The sequence below is a fragment of the Chiloscyllium plagiosum genome, unplaced genomic scaffold, assembly GCF_037043375.1.
Source record: "Chiloscyllium plagiosum isolate Xiang-an unplaced genomic scaffold, Cpla_swu_hap1 HiC_scaffold_44, whole genome shotgun sequence".
Lineage (NCBI taxonomy): Eukaryota > Metazoa > Chordata > Chondrichthyes > Orectolobiformes > Hemiscylliidae > Chiloscyllium > Chiloscyllium plagiosum.
Genome location: NW_028270182.1, coordinates 2,958,692 through 2,984,272, shown reverse-complemented (window position 1 = coordinate 2,984,272; position 25,581 = coordinate 2,958,692). Strand labels below are relative to the sequence as shown.

At 50.9% G+C, this 25,581-nt stretch overlaps 1 protein-coding gene across 1 annotated transcript in view; it reads left to right on the top strand.

The window, feature by feature from the left end:
• The window catches only part of LOC122548040 (disks large homolog 1-like), a 501,907-nt gene that overhangs the window by 475,574 nt on the left and 752 nt on the right, over nt 1–25,581 (top strand). The window contains exons 8-13 of the mRNA XM_087982835.1: nt 10,934–11,058; nt 14,760–14,929; nt 17,464–17,600; nt 19,418–19,562; nt 21,452–21,590; nt 24,102–24,258. Of these exons, the coding sequence (XP_087838961.1) occupies nt 10,934–11,058; nt 14,760–14,929; nt 17,464–17,600; nt 19,418–19,562; nt 21,452–21,590; nt 24,102–24,258 (873 nt within the window). The remainder of the gene's footprint in view (nt 1–10,933; nt 11,059–14,759; nt 14,930–17,463; nt 17,601–19,417; nt 19,563–21,451; nt 21,591–24,101; nt 24,259–25,581) is intronic.

Below are 25,581 nucleotides of genomic sequence, written 5' to 3'. Positions count from 1 at the left end.
TCACTCTCACACTCACTTCACTCACACTCACTTCACTCTCACACTCATCACTCTCACACTCACATCACTCTTACACTCACTTCACTCTCACTCTCACATGACTCTCGCACTCACTTCGCCCTCACACTCACCTCACTCTCACAATCCCTCACTCTCACACTCACTTCACTCTCACGCTCACTTCACTCTCACACTCACTTCACTCACACTCACTTCACTCTCACATCACTCTTACACTCACTTCACTCACACTCACTTCACTCACACTCACTTCACTCACACTCACATCACTCTCACACTCACTTCACTCTCACACTCACATCACTCTCACACTCACTCACTCACATTCACTTCACTCTCGCACTCACATCACTCACACTCACTTCACTCACACTCACATCACTCTCACACTCACATCACTCTTACACTCACTTCACTCTCACTCTCACATGACTCTCGCACTCACTTCACCCTCACACTCACCTCACTCTCACACACCCTCACTCTCACACACCCTCACTCTCACACTCACTTCACTCTCACACTCACATCACTCTTACACTCACTTCACTCTCACCCTCACACTCACTTCACTCTCACACTCCCTCACTCTCACACTCCCTTCACTCTCACACTCACATCACTCTCACACTCACATCACTCTTACACTCACTTCACTCTCACTCTCACATGACTCTCGCACTCACTTCACCCTCACACTCACCTCACTCTCACACTCCCTCACTCTCACTTCACTCTCACACTCATTTCATTCTCACACTCACTTCACTCACACTCACATCACTCTCACATCACTCTTACACTCACATCACTCTTACACTCACTTCACTCTCACACTCACTTCACTCTCACACTCCCTCACTCTCACACTCACTTCACTCTCACACTCACTTCACTCTCACACTCACTTCACTCACACTCACTTCACTCACACTCACATCACTCTCACACTCACATCACTCTTACACGCACTTCACTCTCACCCTCACACTCACTTCACTCTCACACTCAAATCACTCTCACACTCACATCACTCTTACACTTACTACACTCTCGCCCTCACACTCACATCACTCTCACACTCACATCACTCTTACACTTACTTCACTCTCGCCCTCACACTCACATCACACTCACACTCACATCACTCTCACACTCCCTCACTCTCACACTCACTTCACTCTCACACTCACCTCACTCTCACACTCATATCACTCTTACACTCACTCACTCTCACTCTCACATGACTCTCACACTCACTTCACCCTCACACTCACCTCACTCTCACACTCCCTCACTCTCACTTCACTCTCACACTCATTTCATTCTCACACTCACTTCACTCACACTCACTTCACTCACACTCACATCACTCTCACATCACTCTTACACTCACTTCACTCTCACCCTCACACTCACTTCACTCTCACACTCACATCACTCTCACACTCACATCACTCTTACACTTACTTCACTCTCACCCTCACACTCACATCACACTCACACTCACTTCACCCTCACACTCACTTCACCCTCACACTCACATCACACTCGCACTCACATCACTCTCGCACTCACTTCACTCTCACATCACTCTTACTCTCACACTCACTTCACTCACTCACATCACTCCTACACTCACTTCACACTCACATCACTCTCACACTCACATGACTCTCACACTCACTTCACCCTCACACTCACCTCACTCTCACACTCCCTCACTCTCACTTCACTCTCACACTCATTTCATTCTCACACTCACTTCACTCACACTCACTTCACTCACACTCACATCACTCTCACATCACTCTTACACTCACTTCACTCTCACCCTCACACTCACTTCACTCTCACACTCACATCACTCTCACACTCACATCACTCTTACACTTACTTCACTCTCACCCTCACACTCACATCACACTCACACTCACTTCACCCTCACACTCACTTCACCCTCACACTCACATCACTCTCGCACTCACTTCACTCTCACATCACTCTTACTCTCACACTCACTTCACTCTCACACTCACTTCACTCACACTCACTTCACTCTCACATCACTCTTACACTCACTTCACTCACACTCACTTCACTCACACTCACTTCACTCACACTCACTTCACTCTCACTCTCACTTCACTCTCACACTCATTTCACTCTCACACTCACTCACTCACATTCACTTCACTCTCGCACTCACATCACTCACACTCACTTCACTCACACTCATATCACTCTCACACTCACATCACTCTTACACTCACTTCACTCTCACTCTCACATGACTCTCGCACTCACTTCACCCTCACACTCACCTCACTCTCACACACCCTCACTCTCACACTCACTTCACTCTCACACTCACTTCACTCTCACACTCACTTCACTCACACTCACTTCACTCTCACACTCATCACTCTCACACTCACATCACTCTTACACTCACTTCACTCTCACTCTCACATGACTCTCGCACTCACTTCGCCCTCACACTCACCTCACTCTCACAATCCCTCACTCTCACACTCACTTCACTCTCACGCTCACTTCACTCTCACACTCACTTCACTCACACTCACTTCACTCTCACATCACTCTTACACTCACTTCACTCACACTCACTTCACTCACACTCACTTCACTCACACTCACATCACTCTCACACTCACTTCACTCTCACACTCACATCACTCTCACACTCACTCACTCACATTCACTTCACTCTCGCACTCACATCACTCACACTCACTTCACTCACACTCACATCACTCTCACACTCACATCACTCTTACACTCACTTCACTCTCACTCTCACATGACTCTCGCACTCACTTCACCCTCACACTCACCTCACTCTCACACACCCTCACTCTCACACACCCTCACTCTCACACTCACTTCACTCTCACACTCACATCACTCTTACACTCACTTCACTCTCACCCTCACACTCACTTCACTCTCACACTCCCTCACTCTCACACTCCCTTCACTCTCACACTCACATCACTCTCACACTCACATCACTCTTACACTCACTTCACTCTCACTCTCACATGACTCTCGCACTCACTTCACCCTCACACTCACCTCACTCTCACACTCCCTCACTCTCACTTCACTCTCACACTCATTTCATTCTCACACTCACTTCACTCACACTCACATCACTCTCACATCACTCTTACACTCACATCACTCTTACACTCACTTCACTCTCACACTCACTTCACTCTCACACTCACATCACTCTCACACTCACATCACTCTTACACTCACTTCACTCTCACTCTCACATGACTCTCGCACTCACTTCACCCTCACACTCACCTCACTCTCACACTCCCTCACTCTCACTTCACTCTCACACTCATTTCATTCTCACACTCACTTCACTCACACTCACATCACTCTCACATCACTCTTACACTCACATCACTCTTACACTCACTTCACTCTCACACTCACTTCACTCTCACACTCACATCACTCTCGCACTCACATCACTCTTACACTTACTTCACTCTCACCCTCACACTCACATCACACTCACACTCACTTCACTCTCACTCTCACATGACTCTCGCACTCACTTCACCCTCACACTCACCTCACTCTCACACTCCCTCACTCTCACACTCACTTCACTCTCACACTCACTTCACTCTCACACTCACTTCACTCACACTCACTTCACTCACACTCACATCACTCTCACACTCACATCACTCTTACACGCACTTCACTCTCACCCTCACACTCACTTCACTCTCACACTCACATCACTCTCACACTCACATCACTCTTACACTTACTTCACTCTCGCCCTCACACTCACATCACTCTCACACTCACATCACTCTTACACTTACTTCACTCTCACCCTCACACTCACATCACACTCACACTCACTTCACCCTCACACTCACTTCACCCTCACACTCACATCACACTCGCACTCACATCACTCTCGCACTCACTTCACTCTCACATCACTCTTACTCTCACACTCACTTCACTCACACTCACATCACTCCTACACTCACTTCACACTCACATCACTCTCACACTCACATGACTCTCACACTCACTTCACCCTCACACTCACCTCACTCTCACACTCCCTCACTCTCACTTCACTCTCACACTCATTTCATTCTCACACTCACTTCACTCACACTCACTTCACTCACACTCACATCACTCTCACATCACTCTTACACTCACTTCACTCTCACCCTCACACTCACTTCACTCTCACACTCACATCACTCTCACACTCACATCACTCTTACACTTACTTCACTCTCACCCTCACACTCACATCACACTCACACTCACTTCACCCTCACACTCACTTCACCCTCACACTCACATCACTCTCGCACTCACTTCACTCTCACATCACTCTTACTCTCACACTCACTTCACTCTCACACTCACTTCACTCACACTCACTTCACTCTCACATCACTCTTACACTCACTTCACTCACACTCACTTCACTCACACTCACTTCACTCACACTCACTTCACTCTCACTCTCACTTCACTCTCACACTCATTTCACTCTCACACTCACTCACTCACATTCACTTCACTCTCGCACTCACATCACTCACACTCACTTCACTCACACTCATATCACTCTCACACTCACATCACTCTTACACTCACTTCACTCTCACTCTCACATGACTCTCGCACTCACTTCACCCTCACACTCACCTCACTCTCACACACCCTCACTCTCACACTCACTTCACTCTCACACTCACTTCACTCTCACACTCACTTCACTCACACTCACTTCACTCTCACACTCATCACTCTCACACTCACATCACTCTTACACTCACTTCACTCTCACTCTCACATGACTCTCGCACTCACTTCGCCCTCACACTCACCTCACTCTCACAATCCCTCACTCTCACACTCACTTCACTCTCACGCTCACTTCACTCTTACACTCACTTCACTCACACTCACTTCACTCACACTCACTTCACTCACACTCACATCACTCTCACACTCACTTCACTCTCACACTCACATCACTCTCACACTCACTCACTCACATTCACTTCACTCTCGCACTCACATCACTCTCACACTCACTTCACTCACACTCACATCACTCTCACACTCACATCACTCTTACACTCACTTCACTCTCACTCTCACATGACTCTCGCACTCACTTCACCCTCACACTCACCTCACTCTCACACACCCTCACTCTCACACACCCTCACTCTCACACTCACTTCACTCTCACACTCACATCACTCTTACACTCACTTCACTCTCACCCTCACACTCACTTCACTCTCACACTCCCTCACTCTCACACTCCCTTCACTCTCACACTCACATCACTCTCACACTCACATCACTCTTACACTCACTTCACTCTCACTCTCACATGACTCTCGCACTCACTTCACCCTCACACTCACCTCACTCTCACACTCCCTCACTCTCACTTCACTCTCACACTCATTTCATTCTCACACTCACTTCACTCACACTCACATCACTCTCACATCACTCTTACACTCACATCACTCTTACACTCACTTCACTCTCACACCCACTTCACTCTCACACTCACATCACTCTCACACTCACATCACTCTTACACTTACTTCACTCTCACCCTCACACTCACATCACACTCACACTCACTTCACTCTCACTCTCACATGACTCTCGCACTCACTTCACCCTCACACTCACCTCACTCTCACACTCCCTCACTCTCACACTCACTTCACTCTCACACTCACTTCACTCTCACACTCACTTCACTCACACTCACTTCACTCACACTCACATCACTCTCACACTCACATCACTCTTACACGCACTTCACTCTCACCCTCACACTCACTTCACTCTCACACTCACATCACTCTCACACTCACATCACTCTTACACTTACTTCACTCTCGCCCTCACACTCACATCACTCTCACACTCACATCACTCTTACACTTACTTCACTCTCGCCCTCACACTCACATCACACTCACACTCACATCACTCTCACACTCCCTCACTCTCACACTCACTTCACTCTCACACTCACCTCACTCTCACACTCATATCACTCTTACACTCACTCACTCTCACTCTCACATGACTCTCACACTCACTTCACCCTCACACTCACCTCACTCTCACACTCCCTCACTCTCACTTCACTCTCACACTCATTTCATTCTCACACTCACTTCACTCACACTCACTTCACTCACACTCACATCACTCTCACATCACTCTTACACTCACTTCACTCTCACCCTCACACTCACTTCACTCTCACACTCACATCACTCTCACACTCACATCACTCTTACACTTACTTCACTCTCACCCTCACACTCACATCACACTCACACTCACTTCACCCTCACACTCACTTCACCCTCACACTCACATCACACTCGCACTCACATCACTCTCGCACTCACTTCACTCTCACATCACTCTTACTCTCACACTCACTTCACTCACACTCACATCACTCCTACACTCACTTCACACTCACATCACTCTCACACTCACATGACTCTCACACTCACTTCACCCTCACACTCACCTCACTCTCACACTCCCTCACTCTCACTTCACTCTCACACTCATTTCATTCTCACACTCACTTCACTCACACTCACTTCACTCACACTCACATCACTCTCACATCACTCTTACACTCACTTCACTCTCACCCTCACACTCACTTCACTCTCACACTCACATCACTCTCACACTCACATCACTCTTACACTTACTTCACTCTCACCCTCACACTCACATCACACTCACACTCACTTCACCCTCACACTCACTTCACCCTCACACTCACATCACTCTCGCACTCACTTCACTCTCACATCACTCTTACTCTCACACTCACTTCACTCTCACACTCACTTCACTCACACTCACTTCACTCTCACATCACTCTTACACTCACTTCACTCACTTCACTCACACTCACTTCACTCACACTCACTTCACTCACACTCACTTCACTCTCACTCTCACTTCACTCTCACACTCATTTCACTCTCACACTCACTCACTCACATTCACTTCACTCTCGCACTCACATCACTCACACTCACTTCACTCACACTCATATCACTCTCACACTCACATCACTCTTACACTCACTTCACTCTCACTCTCACTCTCACATGACTCTCGCACTCACTTCACCCTCACACTCACCTCACTCTCACACACCCTCACTCTCACACTCACTTCACTCTCACACTCACTTCACTCTCACACTCACTTCACTCACACTCACTTCACTCTCACACTCATCACTCTCACACTCACATCACTCTTACACTCACTTCACTCTCACTCTCACATGACTCTCGCACTCACTTCGCCCTCACACTCACCTCACTCTCACAATCCCTCACTCTCACACTCACTTCACTCTCACGCTCACTTCACTCTCACACTCACTTCACTCACACTCACTTCACTCTCACATCACTCTTACACTCACTTCACTCACACTCACTTCACTCACACTCACTTCACTCACACTCACATCACTCTCACACTCACTTCACTCTCACACTCACATCACTCTCACACTCACTCACTCACATTCACTTCACTCTCGCACTCACATCACTCACACTCACTTCACTCACACTCACATCACTCTCACACTCACATCACTCTTACACTCACTTCACTCTCACTCTCACATGACTCTCGCACTCACTTCACCCTCACACTCACCTCACTCTCACACACCCTCACTCTCACACACCCTCACTCTCACACTCACTTCACTCTCACACTCACATCACTCTTACACTCACTTCACTCTCACCCTCACACTCACTTCACTCTCACACTCCCTCACTCTCACACTCCCTTCACTCTCACACTCACATCACTCTCACACTCACATCACTCTTACACTCACTTCACTCTCACTCTCACATGACTCTCGCACTCACTTCACCCTCACACTCACCTCACTCTCACACTCCCTCACTCTCACTTCACTCTCACACTCATTTCATTCTCACACTCACTTCACTCACACTCACATCACTCTCACATCACTCTTACACTCACATCACTCTTACACTCACTTCACTCTCACACTCACTTCACTCTCACACTCACATCACTCTCACACTCACATCACTCTTACACTTACTTCACTCTCACCCTCACACTCACATCACACTCACACTCACTTCACTCTCACTCTCACATGACTCTCGCACTCACTTCACCCTCACACTCACCTCACTCTCACACTCCCTCACTCTCACACTCACTTCACTCTCACACTCACTTCACTCTCACACTCACTTCACTCACACTCACTTCACTCACACTCACATCACTCTCACACTCACATCACTCTTACACGCACTTCACTCTCACCCTCACACTCACTTCACTCTCACACTCACATCACTCTCACACTCACATCACTCTTACACTTACTTCACTCTCGCCCTCACACTCACATCACTCTCACACTCACATCACTCTTACACTTACTTCACTCTCGCCCTCACACTCACATCACACTCACACTCACATCACTCTCACACTCCCTCACTCTCACACTCACTTCACTCTCACACTCACCTCACTCTCACACTCATATCACTCTTACACTCACTCACTCTCACTCTCACATGACTCTCACACTCACTTCACCCTCACACTCACCTCACTCTCACACTCCCTCACTCTCACTTCACTCTCACACTCATTTCATTCTCACACTCACTTCACTCACACTCACTTCACTCACACTCACATCACTCTCACATCACTCTTACACTCACTTCACTCTCACCCTCACACTCACTTCACTCTCACACTCACATCACTCTCACACTCACATCACTCTTACACTTACTTCACTCTCACCCTCACACTCACATCACACTCACACTCACTTCACCCTCACACTCACTTCACCCTCACACTCACATCACACTCGCACTCACATCACTCTCGCACTCACTTCACTCTCACATCACTCTTACTCTCACACTCACTTCACTCACACTCACATCACTCCTACACTCACTTCACACTCACATCACTCTCACACTCACATGACTCTCACACTCACTTCACCCTCACACTCACCTCACTCTCACACTCCCTCACTCTCACTTCACTCTCACACTCATTTCATTCTCACACTCACTTCACTCACACTCACTTCACTCACACTCACATCACTCTCACATCACTCTTACACTCACTTCACTCTCACCCTCACACTCACTTCACTCTCACACTCACATCACTCTCACACTCACATCACTCTTACACTTACTTCACTCTCACCCTCACACTCACATCACACTCACACTCACTTCACCCTCACACTCACTTCACCCTCACACTCACATCACTCTCGCACTCACTTCACTCTCACATCACTCTTACTCTCACACTCACTTCACTCACACTCACATCACTCTTACACTCACTTCACTCTCGCTCTCACATTGCTCTCGCACTCACTCCACTCTCACTCTTACACACTCGCATCACTGTCACACACATCTCGCTCACACACCCACATCACTCTCGCAGTTGCACTCACTCTTACACACACATCACTTACACACCCATATCACTCTCGCACTCACTTATGTTCACTCTTATTCATTGAATCTCATTCACTTACTCACACACACTGTCACACTCATTTTCATTCACGCACACTCATATTCTCTCACTCACTCCATCACTCACTCTCACACTCACTCTCATTCTCTCACACTCCCTCCCTTACTTATTCTCACACTGACTCCCTCACTAACTCACTCACTCTCACACTCACATCACCTTTACTGTCACACTCACATCACTCTCGCTCTCACATTGACTTCACTCTCGCACTCACATCATTCTCAATCACTATCTCTCATAGACACACTTGCTTTCACTCACTCTTGCACACACTCACTCTCACATTCCCTCTTACACTCACTCTCACACCCACTCCCACTCACTCATTCACCTTCATTCACTCACTCTCACACTGTCACATTTCACATTCTCATAAAGTCTCTCACACACACTCACTCTCACACTAGCACTCACTTTCATTCTCTCAAACACTCCTTCACTCACTCTCACAGTCTCACACTTTCACACGTGTTCACTCTCAAACGCTCTATCACTCACACGCACACTTTCACTCACTCTCACACTTGCACTCATACACCCATTCAATCACTCTCTTTCAATCACTCTATCTCACTCACTGTCACAGTCTCACTCACACCTACACTCTCATGCAATAATGCACACTCTTACACTCTCTCCCACACTCAAACACACACACAGACACACTTACACAGACACATTCACACAGACTCACACACACTCACACACACACAGACACCCACCCACACACACAGACACACACACACACTCACACACACAGACACCCCCCCACACACACACAGGCACAGACACCCACATACACACTCACACACACACACAGACCCCCCCCCCCCCACACACACACACACACACACTCACTCACACACACACACACACAGACACCCCCACTCTCAGCCAGCAGCTCCTTACTCAGTTACTGGTCCAGGGTTATGCTGTGAGTGAGACTCAGTCTCTCTTTGTCCTGTTGCAGAGGACACAGTTTGTTTTCTTCATAAAACTGCAATGACAGGGGTCAGCAGGAGGCCATTCGGCCGCTCCTACCTGCTCGCCCGATCAGTAATATTGTAATTAATCTTTGACCTCATTTCCATTCTCCCTCTTATCCTTTGGTCTTCCTTATTTTAGAATCTAAACCTCTCTCGATGCTTGTGAAACTCTGCAGATGCTGTTTTCTGGCTTTTCCCAGGGGAACTCAGGCCTTGGATTCAGTATCGCAGGAGGGACGGATAACCCCCACATTGGAGATGATCCCAGTATCTTCATCACAAAGATAATCCCTGGAGGTGCAGCAGCTCAGGATGGCAGACTCAGGTACACCTGGCACACTCAGTGGGATGGGCTCTTATTGAATCCCTGCTCAGTCAGGGTGGGCAGGATGGTCAGAGACACTAAACCCCAATCAGTCAGACAGTCAGTCAGTCAGACAGACAGAGTCAGTCAGTCAGACAGAGTCAGTCAGTCAGTCAGAGTCAGTCAGACAGACAGAGTCAGTCAGTCAGTCAGACGGTCAGAGTCAGTTAGTCAGTCAGTTAGACAGTCAGTCAGATAGTCAATCAGTAAGTCAGATGGTCAGTCAGAGTCAGTCAGACAGACAGACGGTCAGTCAGACAGACAGACAGTCGGTCAGATGGTCAGTCAGACAGACAGTTGGTCAGACAGTCAGAGTCAGTCAGGCAGGCAGTCAGTCTGTGGTTGTGTGTGTTTCTAGATGAATGCTCCATATGTACAAAGGAAGCTTTACTTCTGTATCTAACCCTGTGCTGACCCTGTCCTGGAGAAAGTGAGAACTGCAGATGCTGGAGATCAGGAGTGACTCCTCCATCGCCAGACCAGAGCAACATGACGGTTGGAGGAAGAGCGCCTCATCTTCCGCCTAGGAACCCTCCAACCACAAGGGATGAACTCAGATTTCTCCAGTTTCCTCGTTTCCCCTCCCCCCACCTTGTCTCAGTCAAATCCCTCGGACTCAGCACCACCTTCCTAACCTGCAATCATCTTCCTGACCTCTCCGCCCCCACCCCACTCCGGCCTATCACCCTCACCTTGATCTCCTTCCACCTATCGCATTCCCAACGCCCCTCCCCCAAGTCCCTCCTCCCTATCTTTTATCTTAGCCTGCTGGACACACTCTCCTCATTCCTGAAGAAGGGCCTATGCCCGAAACGTCGATTCTCCTGTTCCTTGGATGCTGCCTGACCTGCTGCGCTTTTCCAGCAACACATTTTCAGCTCTGACCCTGTCCTGGGAGTGTTTGATGAGGGGACAGTGTAGAGGGAGCTTTACTCTGAATCTAACCCCGTGCTGTGCCTGATATGTATCTTAACTCTATTTGCATATCTTTGCTGTCTGTAGCTCCCATTGTCCTGACCTACCCTGAATCCTTTGCTTTCTGACAGACCACATGGCAGAGACTGTAGCATCTGTGCAGTTAGCTGATGTTCACATGCTCACATTGACATCCACACACACACAAACACAGACACACACACACACACACAAACACACACACTCACACATACACATAAACACACAAACACACACACACAAGACACACACAAACTCAAACACACACACAAACACACACACACATACACAAGACACACACAAACACACACAAACAAACACACATACAAACATGCGCACACACACACAAACACACACACACTCACACATACACATAAACACACACACAAACACACACACTCACACACACTCACAGACGCACACACATACACAAGACACACACACACACACAAACACACGCGCACACACATAAACACACAAGCACACTCAAACACACAAACACACGCGCACACACACACATAAACATACACACACACAAACACACACACAAATACACGCACGCTAACACACACACATACACATAATCACACACTCACACACAAACACACACATGCACACACACACATAAACACACACACACAAACACACACACAAACACACACACACACTCACACATACACATAAACACACACAAACACACACACACACTGACACACACTCACAGACGCACACACATACACAAGACACACACACAAACACACACTCACACACACACAAACACACACACACACTGACACACACTCACAGACGCACACACATACACAAGACACACACACAAACACACACTCACACACACACAAACATACACACACGCGCACACACAAACACACACTCACACACAAGCACACTCATACACACACAAACACACGTGCACACACACATAAACAAACACACACACAAACATACACACACACAAACACACAAATACACGCACGCTAACACACACACATACACATAATCACACACTCACACACAAACACACACATGCACACACACAAACACACACACAAACACACACTCACACACACACAAACATACACACACGTGCACACATAAACACACACAAGCACACTCATACACACACAAACACACGCGCACACACACACATAAACAAACACACACACAAACATACACACACAAACACACACACAAACACACAAATACACGCACGCTAACACACACACATACACATAATCACACACTCACACACAAACACACACATGCACACACACACATAAACACACACACAAACACACATACTCACACATACACATACACGCACACACAAACATACACACAAACACACACACACTCATACACAAGCACACACATACACACACAAACACACACACACACTCACAAACACACACTCTTTCACGCACACACTCTCTCACACACACTCATATACTCACACACAAACACTCAGACACATACACACACACAGAAACACACACTGAAACAGACACACTCACAGAAACACAAACACACACACTCACAGACATATACGCACACTCTCTCACACACACCGACATACACATACCCACACACACACACACTCCCTCACGCACACACTCTTTCTCCCTCACACACACTCTCACACATACACACTCTCACCCTCACACATACTTTTTCCCTCACACACACAGTTCCTCTCACACTCTCTCTCTCTCTGATATACACATACTCTTTCCCACACACACTCACACGCCCTCACACACACACTCTCACGTACACACTCACACTTTCTCTCTCGCCCACACACACTCTGTCACACACAGATGCTCACACGCTTTCTCTCTCTCTCACACACATTCTCTCTCTCTCACACACACTCTCTCAAACATACTCTCTCCCTCATACACACATACTCTTTCCCACACACACAGTCCCTCTCACACATACTCTCTCTCTTGTGCGCATGCACACACACTCTCTCAAACACACATTCTCTCTCTTTCTCTCACACACACGCTGTCACTCACATACACAGACACACACAAACACACACACTCTCTCTTTCTCTCATACACACATGCACTCTTTGTCTCTCTCTGACACATACACGTGCACACACTCACACACACTCTCCCTCATACACACGCACACTGTCTCTTTCACACACACACTCTCTCCCTCACACACACTCACCACTCTCTCACACACACTATCCCTCACACATGCACAGATACACTCACACACTCTCTCTCTCACACACTCTCTCTCTCACACACACACACACACTCTCTCCCTTACACACACTTACACTCACACACACACACTCTCCCTCACACACACACTCTCCCCCACACACTCACACACTCCTTCACACACACTTTCTCACACTCACACACTCTCTCACACACACACTCTCTCACACACACACTCTCTCTCACACACACACACACACACTCACTCACACTCTCTCACACACACACTCTCTCTCAAACACACACACACACTCACTCACACACTCTCACACACACACTCTCTCTCAAACACACACACACACACTCACTCACACTCTCTCACACACACACTCTCTCTCAAACACACACACACACACTCACAGACACAGAGGGTGGAACTGTTTAATTTGGAGTGGCTGATTCTGTGAACTGACTGGAACATACTTTCTCCCCGTGTGGCAGGGTAAATGACAGCATTTTGTTTGTGAACGATGTGGATGTGAGGGAGGTGACACACAGTACCGCTGTCGAGGCTCTGAAGGAAGCCGGCTCCATCGTCCGTCTGTATGTGATGAGGAGGAAACCAACTGCAGAAAAACTGATGGAGATTAAACTGATCAAAGGACCGAAAGGTAACTGCCCTCTACTGAGAATAACTCCGTGCCGAAACCATGGACAAGTTCTCGAGTGTATTCTGCTGAGTCTATACCTGCCAAACTGTCCCATCCCCACCCCCGCCCCATCCTTCCTGCTACTACAGTCTGCACTGAGACCGTACCGTTCTCCCCCCCCTCCGAGTCAGACTTGTGGTGGAGTTCACTCTCAGCTTGAAGGAGACAGGAGTGCGGCTCACATCAGTGTTTTAAATGTCACTAACAGGAATTATGAAGGTGTGAAGTTGGTAATAACACCTGGAAAACTTAGTCAAAGGTTGGATGCAGTGACTGGCATTTAAGAAGCAAACATTGTATTTAACTAGCACCTGAGGGGAGGATCAGATTGAAAGAAAAAGCTTCATTCTACAAAGAGCAGCAGCAGCTCAGAATATTGGTCAGATATACGAAACAAGCAGCAAGGAATAATGAAATTACGCTCGAAATATACAAACAGATAGCGAGAGTTTCCACAGATGTTAAAGAATAAGTAAAGAGGCTGATGATCATTTAGAAGGTGTGTCTGGGAATGCAACGATGAATAATGGTGAAATGAACAAGATATTTTGTGTCTTTCATGAGTTTAGAGAATATAAATCACGTTGCAGTGTTTGTGGTGAATCATGAGATACAGAGTTAAAAATCACACAACACCAGGTTATTATCCAACAGGTTTAATTGGAAGCACTAGCTTTCGGAGCGACGCTCCTTCATCAGGTGATAGTGATGAGATACAGAGAAGTGTGAGACAACAACAATGACCAGTGAAGGGCTCGGAAAGGAAGTGACTCCCTGCTTTTGTTTTTACAATTTTTTACAATTCCCAAGTTTATGAAAAGCTGCCTTCAGGTTGTGAAATAGCGATCATAACTAAGGAAAGAAGAGTTGGATAGGAAACCGGATGCTGGTTAGTGTAACATCAAGCATTATTATAGCCCCAGAATCTGTTATGATGGAGGTTATGGCAGGACACTTAAAAGAACCTGAATGCCCACTCAGAGTCAACGTGGTTTTGCATAAACATGTTTAAATAACGTCATACAGAGTTCATTCAGAACGAAGCCAGTACCAAACAGAGCGGGGAAACGGCAGCAACTCAGATTTGCAGAATCCATTTGATAAGGTACTGTCAGAGGGTCAGTGCTGAGGGAGTGGGCACTGTCAGAGGGTCAGTGCTGAGGGAGTGGGCACTGTCGGGTCAGTGCTGAGGGAGTGGGCACTGTTGGAGGGTCAGTGCTAAGGGAGTGGGCACTGTCGGGTTAGTGCTGAGGGAGTGGACACTGTCGGAGGGTCAGTGCTGAGGGAGTGGGCACTGTCGGAGGGTCAGTGCTGAGGGAGTGCGGCACTGTCGGAGGGACAGTGCTGAGGAAATGCCGCACTGTCGGAGAGTCAGTGCTGAGGGAGCGTCACACTGTCGGAGGGTCAGTGCTGAGGGAGTGGGCACTGTCGGAGGGACAGTGCTGAGGAAATGCCGCACTGTCGGAGAGTCAGTGCTGAGGGAGCGTCACACTGTCGGAGGGTCAGTGCTGAGGGAGTGGGCACTGTCGGAGGGTCAGTGCTGAGGGAGTGAGCACTGTCGGAGGGACAGTGCTGAGGGAATGCTGCACAGTCGGAGGGTCAGTGCTGAGGGAATGGGCACTGTCGGAGGGTCAGTGCTGAGGCAGTGCTGTTCTGTTCGGAGAAGTTAAATGTGAGTGCTGTTTAGTCTCTTGGGAGGCTGTGGAAGTCCTTGATAGCTCATTGAAGCTGTGTGAGGCTGGGTCTCCTTCCTAGAATGCACATCTTGTGGTGTTTGTCCCTTTCCTGGAGTGTGTGTGGTACAGCAGAGAGGGTGGTTACTGTGGAACAGAATCAGCTTCTCTGACCAACCACTCCAGCATGGCTTCACAGTTTCAACAGTGAGAGCATCCCAAACATAGAGCTGCTAACATTGTCCCGAAATAGTTTCCTGCTTCCTCTCTGGCTGGCTTTGTTGCAGCAATTGTTGATTTTGTGGAATCTCCCAACAAGCAATGAAACCGTCCTCATCTTCTGTATCTGTGAGCCAGAACAACGGTGTGCTGGCTGGGCTGTTCTCAATAACCCAGCAAAGGCCCCAGGTCCGAATACCGGGTTCTTGGCTCGGATTGCAGCATCTCCCCGGGGGGTTTGGGTGAAGCATTGAGCTCAGATCCCTGTGTCTCGGTTCAGAGTTGTTGGGCAACTCACCTCGTCCTATCTTTGACCACCCTCGTTAGGGTCTTGAGACTCAGCATCCCCTACCGCGACACTCTGAGCCCTGACTCAGCCTCTGAAGGGAAGGCGATCCCAGGCTGTTCCATCACTGTTAGCCTGTCATAAACGTTACATGCTATTTCTCCGCTGCTCTGGAGATTTTGGGCGGTTTAATCCATGGGGTTCGGGTCTCGTTGGCGCTGAGTGTGCCCCACCTCCGGGTGTGCATGTCCTTCCGGAAGTTTCCAGTGATCCCGTTACTCACTGCTGTGCATGCTGAATGTTTTGTGTCCTGCCAGGCCTTGGATTTAGCATAGCTGGTGGGATTGGAAATCAGCACATTCCCGGAGATAACAGCATCTACGTCACAAAGATCATCGATGGGGGAGCAGCTCATAAGGACGGCCGTCTACAGATCGGAGACAAGATCCTGGCTGTGAGTCCATCCCTGAACTGCCTATCGCAGAGCTCCAGACCCGTACCAACCTCTCCCCCTCCTCACCACCCCAACCGTGTGCACACTCACTACTGAGGGAACATTCCCTCCAGTCAGTGCGAGCGTTCCCCTGAAACTGCTTCCTCCCTGATGGGTGGCTCAGGGACAGGATACCCACTGCGCTCTGTTTCAGGTCACAGCCCTCCAGTTTCACACCGGTCTCTCATTGGCACAGAATCTATTCACAGTAACCTCTGCTCAATCCAGACAGCACTGTTCCAGCCCACTGCACTCGAACCACTCCCCATTCCATCCTCTGTATTCCCACAGTCACCAAGAACACTGCTGTCCCATTTCCGAACTCCCAGGGAAACCCACTCCCCCAATCCCTCACGTTCCGATGAGGGACACTAACTTCTGCTCCAGCAGCAACTTTCAATGTTTACAAAACCCTCCATTCACACCCTCCAGCCCCAACACCCCTCCCTTTCTGTAACCCCCTCCAACCTCTGCACCCCCTCCCAATCTCTGTAACCCCCTCCAGCCCCAACACCCCTCCCTATTTCTGTAACCCCCTCCAGCCCCTACACCCCCTCCCAATCTCTGTAACCCCCTACACCCCCTCCCCATCTCTGTAACCCCTTCCAGCCCCTCCGCCCCCTCCCTATCTCTGTAACCCCCTCCAGCCTCTACACCCCCTCCCTATCTCTGTAACCGCCTCCTGCCCCTACACCCCCTCCCTATCTCTGTAACCCCCTCCAGCCTCTACACCCCCTCCCTATCTCTGTAACCCCCTCCAACCTCTACACCCCCTCCCAATCTCTGTAACCCCCTACACCCCCTCCCTATCTCTGTAACCCCCTCCAACCTCTACACCCCCTCCCAATCTCTGTAACCCCCTACACCCCCTCCCTATCTCTGTAACCCCTTCCAGCCCCTCCGCCCCCTCCCTATCTCTGTAACCCCCTCCAGCCTCTACACCCCCTCCCTATCTCTGTAACCGCCTCCTGCCCCTACACCCCCTACCTATCTCTGTAACCCCCTCCAGCCCATACACCCCTCCCTATCTCTGTAACTCCCTCCGGCCCCTACACCCCCTCCCTATCTCTGTAACCTCCTCCAGCCCCTACACTCCCTCCCTATCTCTGTAACCGCCTCCTGCCCCTACACCCCTCACTATCTCTGTAACCCCCTCCGGCCCCTACACCCCCTCCCTATCTCTGTAACCTCCTCCAGCCCCTACACTCCCTCCCTATCTCTGTAATCGCCTCCTGCCCCTACACCCCTCACTATCTCTGTAACCCCCTCCAGCCCCTACACCCCCTCCCTATCTCTGTAACCCCCTTCAGCCCCTACACCCCCTCCCTATCTCTATAACCCCCTCCCATTCTAGCCCCTTGACCATCCCCTGATTCCCATCGCTCCACCATTGGGGACAGTGCCTTCAGTTTCCTGCGCCCTGAGCTCTGGGACTATCTCCCTAAATACTCCCATCTTTCTCTCTCTCTCTGTCCCTCCCTCCTGTGGGATGTGCCTTAAATCCAATGTCCTGGACCAAGCCGACGGTCATGTGACCTGTGTATTTCCTGCTGTGAGTCTGAGTCGAGTCGTGTTTGATTTACAGGCAGCCTGTTAGAAATTGCCACTGAAGACCATGTTTGGGGAGGTAACTGTCAGCTCTCCGTGTGCTAACTGTGTATCCAGAGAGTTTGAAATAGTTGCCAATGGTTGGTCCAGATGAGAGAGTTATTGGTGGAGTCTCTGATTGTGAAATTCTTGCAGTATTTCTGCAACGTTTTCTCTGTTCATTCCTTCAGGTAAATAACGTCGGGCTGGAGGATGTCATGCACGAAGATGCTGTGGCTGCTCTGAAGAACACATCTGATATAGTGTACCTGAAAATCGCCAAACCCACCAGCCTGTACATCAATGACAGCTACGCACCTCCAGACATCACCACCTGTAAGCCCAGGCTGGGGCTGGGGGGCGCAGAATTACAGTGAAATCCTCTCTCCTCACCCCTCACCTCCAAGCCCTATGATCTCTCGGAGAGAATTACTGTTCACAGACACACTGGAAAACCACCTCATTCCTGCCCTGGACTCAGGAATATGTAATGGGGGACAGTGTAGGGGGAGCTTTAATCTGGATCTAACCCTATGCTGTCCCTGGGAGTATTTGATGGGGGGACAGTGTAGAGGGAGCTTTACCCTGTGTTTAACCCCGTGCTGTCCCTGTCCTGGCAGTGTTTGATGGGGGGACAGTGTAGAGGGAGCTTTATTCAGTATCTAACCCAGTGCTGTCCCTGTCCTGGGAGTGTTTGATGGGGGGCAGTGTAGAGGGAGCTTTATTCTGTATCTAACCCAGTGCTGTCCCTGTCCTGGGAGTGTTTGATGGGGGGACAGTGTAGAGGGAGCTTTACTCTGTATCTAACCCCGTGCTGTCCCTGTCCTGAGAGTGTTTGATGGGGGGACAGAATAGAGGGAGCTTTACTCTGTAACTAACCATGTGCTGTCCTTGTCCTGGGAGTGTTTGATGGAGGGACAGTGTAGAGGGAGCTTTATTCTGTATCTAACCCCGTGCTGTCCCTGTCCTGGGAGTGTTTGATGGGGGACAGTGTAGAGGGTGCTTTACTCTGTATCTAACCCCGTGCTGTCCCTGTCCTGGGAGTGTTTGATGGGGGACAGTGTAGAGGGAGCCTCAGGCGACTGACTGTGTGGAGTTTGCACGTTCTCCCCGTGTCTGCGTGGGTTTCCTCCGGGTGCTCCGGTTTCCTCCCACAGTCCAAAGATGTGCAGGATCAGGTGAATTGGCCATGCTAAATTGCCCGTAGTGTTAGGTAAGGGGTAAATGTAGGGGTATGGGTGGGTTCGCTTCGGCGGGTCGGTGTGGACTTGTTGGGCCGAAGGGCCTGTTTCCACACTGTAATGTAATCTAATCTAATCTACTCTGTATCTAACCCCGTGCTGTCCCTGTCCTGGGAGTGTTTGATGGGGGACAGTGTAGAGGGAGCTTTACTCTGTATCTAACCCCGAGCTGTCCCTGTCCTGGGAGTGTTTGATGGGGGACAGTGTAGAGGGAGCTTTACTCTGTATCTAACCCCGTGCTGTCCTGTCCTGGGAGTGTTTGATGGGGGACAGTGTAGAGGGAGCTTTACTCTGTATCTAACCCCGAGCTGTCCCTGTCCTGGGAGTGTTTGATGGGGGACAGTGTAGAGGGAGCTTTACTCTGTATCTAACCCCGAGCTGTCCCTGTCCTGGGAGTGTTTGATGGGGGACAGTGTAGAGGGAGCTTTACTCTGTATCTAACCCCGAGCTGTCCCTGTCCTGGGAGTGTTTGATGGGGGGGACAGTGTAGAGGGAGCTTTACTTTCAGAATGAGGAGGCTGAACCTTTGGTTTTGATCTCCATGTTACTGTTCCCTGGGCCGTGTAGTCACACAAACAGGGTGGGAATTCCGATCTGGCTCCTCCCCGCTGGGGAAGAGGGGAAGTGGGAAATCCACCCGCAGATTGATGCATTTCAGTCGGGGACGGAGAGACTTGGTTAAGGGAATGGGACCGGTGAGGTGGAGTGCAGACACTGAGTAGCCCAGCATCTCATTGAATGGTGGGGTAGTCTTGAAAGGGGCTGAATGGCTCCTTTCTCTTCTGCCAGTGAGCTACTCCCTGTTGATATCCTGGTTTGCTGTCCATGCTCCAGGTGTTTGCTGTTTAGTCCTAGACCTGTGCAATGAACCACGGGTAATGTATTTCAGTCAGCCGAGACTGGGAAGCCAGTCTGATTGGGAGTGACCAGTGCACTGTCTTGTTCTGAACTGCTGATCTTGTTAATCAGTCTGTCTTCATTCAGCGTACTCACAGCACCTGGACACGGAGATGGGCCATTCCAACTACCTGGCGACGGATTACACACAGACCCTGACACCTACATCTCCACACAGATACTCCCCCCTTCCCAAAGGCCTCATGGGAGACGATGACATTCCCAGGTCAGCTCATTTCCAGCTTCAGGGTTTCTGCCAACTGCTCTTCATTGCTCTGTCTCTGTGATCCCCCGGGGGGACGGGTGTTTGTATATGTGATTCCCCCACACGGTGACGGGACGGGGGTCTGTGTCTGTGATTCCCCCACACGGTGACAGGATGGGGGTCTATGTCTGTGATTCCCCCACACGGTGACGGGACGGGGGTCTGTGTCTGTGATTCCCCCACACGGTGACAGGATGGGGGTCTATGTCTGTGATTCCCCCACATGGTGACGGGACGGGGGTCTGTGTCTGTGATTCCCGCAGACGGTGACAGGACAGGGGACTGTGTCTGTGATTCCCCCACATGGTGACAGGACGGGGGTCTGTGTCTGTGATTCCCCCACACGGTGACAGGACGGGGGTCTGTGTCTGTGATTCCCCCACACGGTGACAGGACGGGGGTCTGTGTCTGTGATTCCCCCACACGGTGAGGGGACGGGGGTCTGTGTCTGTGATTCCCCCACACGGTGACAGGACGGGGGTCTGTGTCTGTGATACCCCTACACGGTGACAGGGACGGGGGTCTGTGTCTGTGATTCCCCCACACGGTGACAGGACGGGGGTCTGTGTCTGTGATTCCCCCACACGGTGACGGGACGGGGGTCTGTGTCTGTGATTCCCCCACACGGTGACAGGACGGGGGTCTGTGTCTGTGATACCCCCACACGGTGACGGGAGGGGGGTCTGTGTCTGTGATTCCCCCACACGGTGACAGGACGGGGGTCTGTGTCTGTGATTCCCCCACACGGTGACAGGACGGGGGTCTGTGTCTGTGATTCCCCCACACGGTGATTGGACGGGGGTCTGTGTCTGTGATTCCCCCACACGGTGACAGGACGGGGGTCTGTGTCTGTGATTGCCCCACACGGTGACAGGACGGGGGTCTGTGTCTGTGATTCCCCCACACGGTGATTGGACGGGGGTCTGTGTCTGTGACTCCCCGACACGGTGATGGGCCTGGGGTCTGTGTCTGTGATTCCCCCACATGGTGACGGGACAGGGGTCTGTGTCTGTGATTCCCCCACATGGTGACGGGACGGGGGTCTGTGTCTGTGATTCCCCAACATGGTGACGGGACGGGGGTCTGTGTCTGTGATTCACCCCACATGGTGACGGGATGGGGGTCTGTGTCTGTGACTCCCCGACACGGTGACAGGACGGGGGTCTGTGTCTGTGATTCACCCCACATGGTGACGGGATGGGGGTCTGTGTCTGTGATTCCCCCACACGGTGACGGGACGGGGGTCTGTGTCTGTGATTCCCCCACACGGTGACAGGACGGGGGTCTGTGTCTGTGATTCCCCCACACGGTGTGGGACGGGGGTCTGTGTCTGTGATTCCCCCACACGGTGACAGGACGGGGGTCTGTGTCTGTGATTCCCCCACACGGTGATGGGACGGGGGTCTGTGTCTGTGATTCCCCCACACGGTGACAGGACGGGGGTCTGTGTCTGTGATTCCCCCACACGGTGACGGGACGGGGGTCTGTGTCTGTGATTCCCACACACGGTGATGGGACGGGGGTCTGTGTCTGTGATTCCCCCACACGGTGACAGGACAGGGGTCTGTGTCTGTGATTCCCCCACACGGTGACAGGACGGGGGTCTGTGTCTGTGATTCCCCCACACGGAGACAGGACGGGGGTCTGTGTCTGTGACTCCCCGACACGGTGACAGGACGGGGGTCTGTGTCTGTGATTCCCCCACACGGTGACGGGACGGGGGTCTGTGTCTGTGATACCCCCACACGGTGACAGGACGGGGGTCTGTGTCTGTGATTCCCCCACACGGTGACAGGACGGGGGTCTGTGTCTGTGACTCCCCAACACGGTGAGGGGACGGGGCTCTGTGTCTGTGATTCCCCCACACGGTGACGGGACGGGGGTCTGTGTCTGTGATTCCCCCACACGGTGACAGGACGGGGGTCTGTGTCTGTGATTCCCCCACACGGTGACAGGACGGGGGTCTGTGTCTGTGATACCCCCACACGGTGACAGGACGGGGGTCTGTGTCTGTGATTCCCCCACACGGTGACAGGACGGGGGTCTGTGTCTGTGACTCCCCAACACGGTGAGGGGACGGGGCTCTGTGTCTGTGATTCCCCCACACGGTGACGGGACGGGGGTCTGTGTCTGTGATTCCCCCACACGGTGACAGGACGGGGGTCTGTGTCTGTGATTCCCCCACACGGTGACAGGACGGGGGTCTGTGTCTGTGATTCCCCCACACGGTGACAGGACGGGGGTCTGTGTCTGTGATTCCCCCACACGGTGAGGGGACGGGGGTCTGTGTCTGTGACTCCCCGACACGGTGACGGGACGGGGGTCTGTGCCTGTGATTCCCCCACACGGTGACGGGACGGGTGTCTGTGTCTGTGATAGCATTGACATCTTGAGTTTTTGTCCTGTGAGCGGAACATTGTGCTAATGGCTTGCTCGTGAAGACACTGTGTTTGAACCATCTGTGTCTGACAGGGAGCCTCGGAGAGTGATCATACACCGGGGTTCGACAGGCCTGGGATTTAACATTGTGGGTGGTGAGGATGGAGAAGGAATCTTCATCTCCTTCATCCTGGCCGGTGGTCCAGCAGACCTCAGCGGTGAGCTCAGGAAAGGAGACCAAATCCTCTCGGTAGGTGACCATCGCGCTGTGCGAACTCTAACCTCTCTCAGACTCATTCACCCGAGGCGCGTGCTCCTCGTTGCCCCGTTGAGAAGGTGGGGTTGGTGATGGTACCCACTGCTGCTACTGAGTGTGGGTAGCAGAGGGAATGGGGGGTATTTCCCTGGGGACAGGCTGGAGGCTGAGCTGCGATGGAGGCCATCGATGACACAAAACCAAACTCGAGTTGACGTGTTTCGGTATCAGTGTGAAACATTCTTTCAGCCCGAGCTGATTGGTTGTGGGCCCCGCGTAAGTGGAAGAATTGTGAGAAGGCAGAGAGGGAGATGTCACTCAAACACTCCTCGGGAGTAAGGACCTGAGTGAATGTGGCCTGTCCAGATCAGTTCCCCTCTGAGCACGGGAGGTGAAGCGGGAGATTGAATTGGGGCGTTTGTCCATCGTGACAGCTTTGGATGGAGTAAATCAGGGGAAGCTGTTTCCAGCAGAATTCCTAGATAAATCCTCAAAGCAGCTCCCTATCGGCGGCACAGTGCCTCAGGGGTTAGCATCACTGCCTCCCAACACCAGGGAACAGATTCGATCCCACCCTCGGGTGACTGTCTGTGTAGACTTTGTACATTCTCCCCTCCCCTGGTCTGCGTGGGTTCCTCCGGGTGCTCCGGTTTCCTCCCACAATCCAAAGAAGTGCAGGTCAGGGTGGATTTCCCATGGCCAACCCACCCTAACCTGCACATCCCTGGGCACTATGGCACAATTTCCCATGGCCAACCCACCCTAACCTGCACATCCCTGGGCACTATGGGACAATTTCCCATGGCCAACCCACCCTAACCTGCACATCCCTGGGCACTAAGGGACAATTTCCCACGGCCAACCCACCCTAACCTGCACATCCCTGGGCACTATGGGACAATTTCCCATGGCCAACCCACCCTAACCTGCACATCCCTGGGCACTAAGGGACAATTTTCCCATGGCCAATCGACCCTAACCTGCTCATCCCTGGGCACTAAGGGACAATTTCCCATGGCCAATCCACCCTAACCTGCTCATTACTGGACACCATGGGACAATTTCCCATGGCCAACCCACCCTAACCTACTCATCCCTGGACACTATGGGACAATTTCCCATGGCCAAACCACCCTAACCTGCACATCCCTGGGCACTAAGGGACAATTTCCCATGGCCAATTCACCCTAACCTGCACATCCCTGGGCACTAAGGGACAATTTCCCATGGCCAACCCACCCTAACCTGCACATCCCTGGGCACTAAGGGACAATTTCCCATGGCCAATCCACCCTAACCTGCTCATTACTGGACACT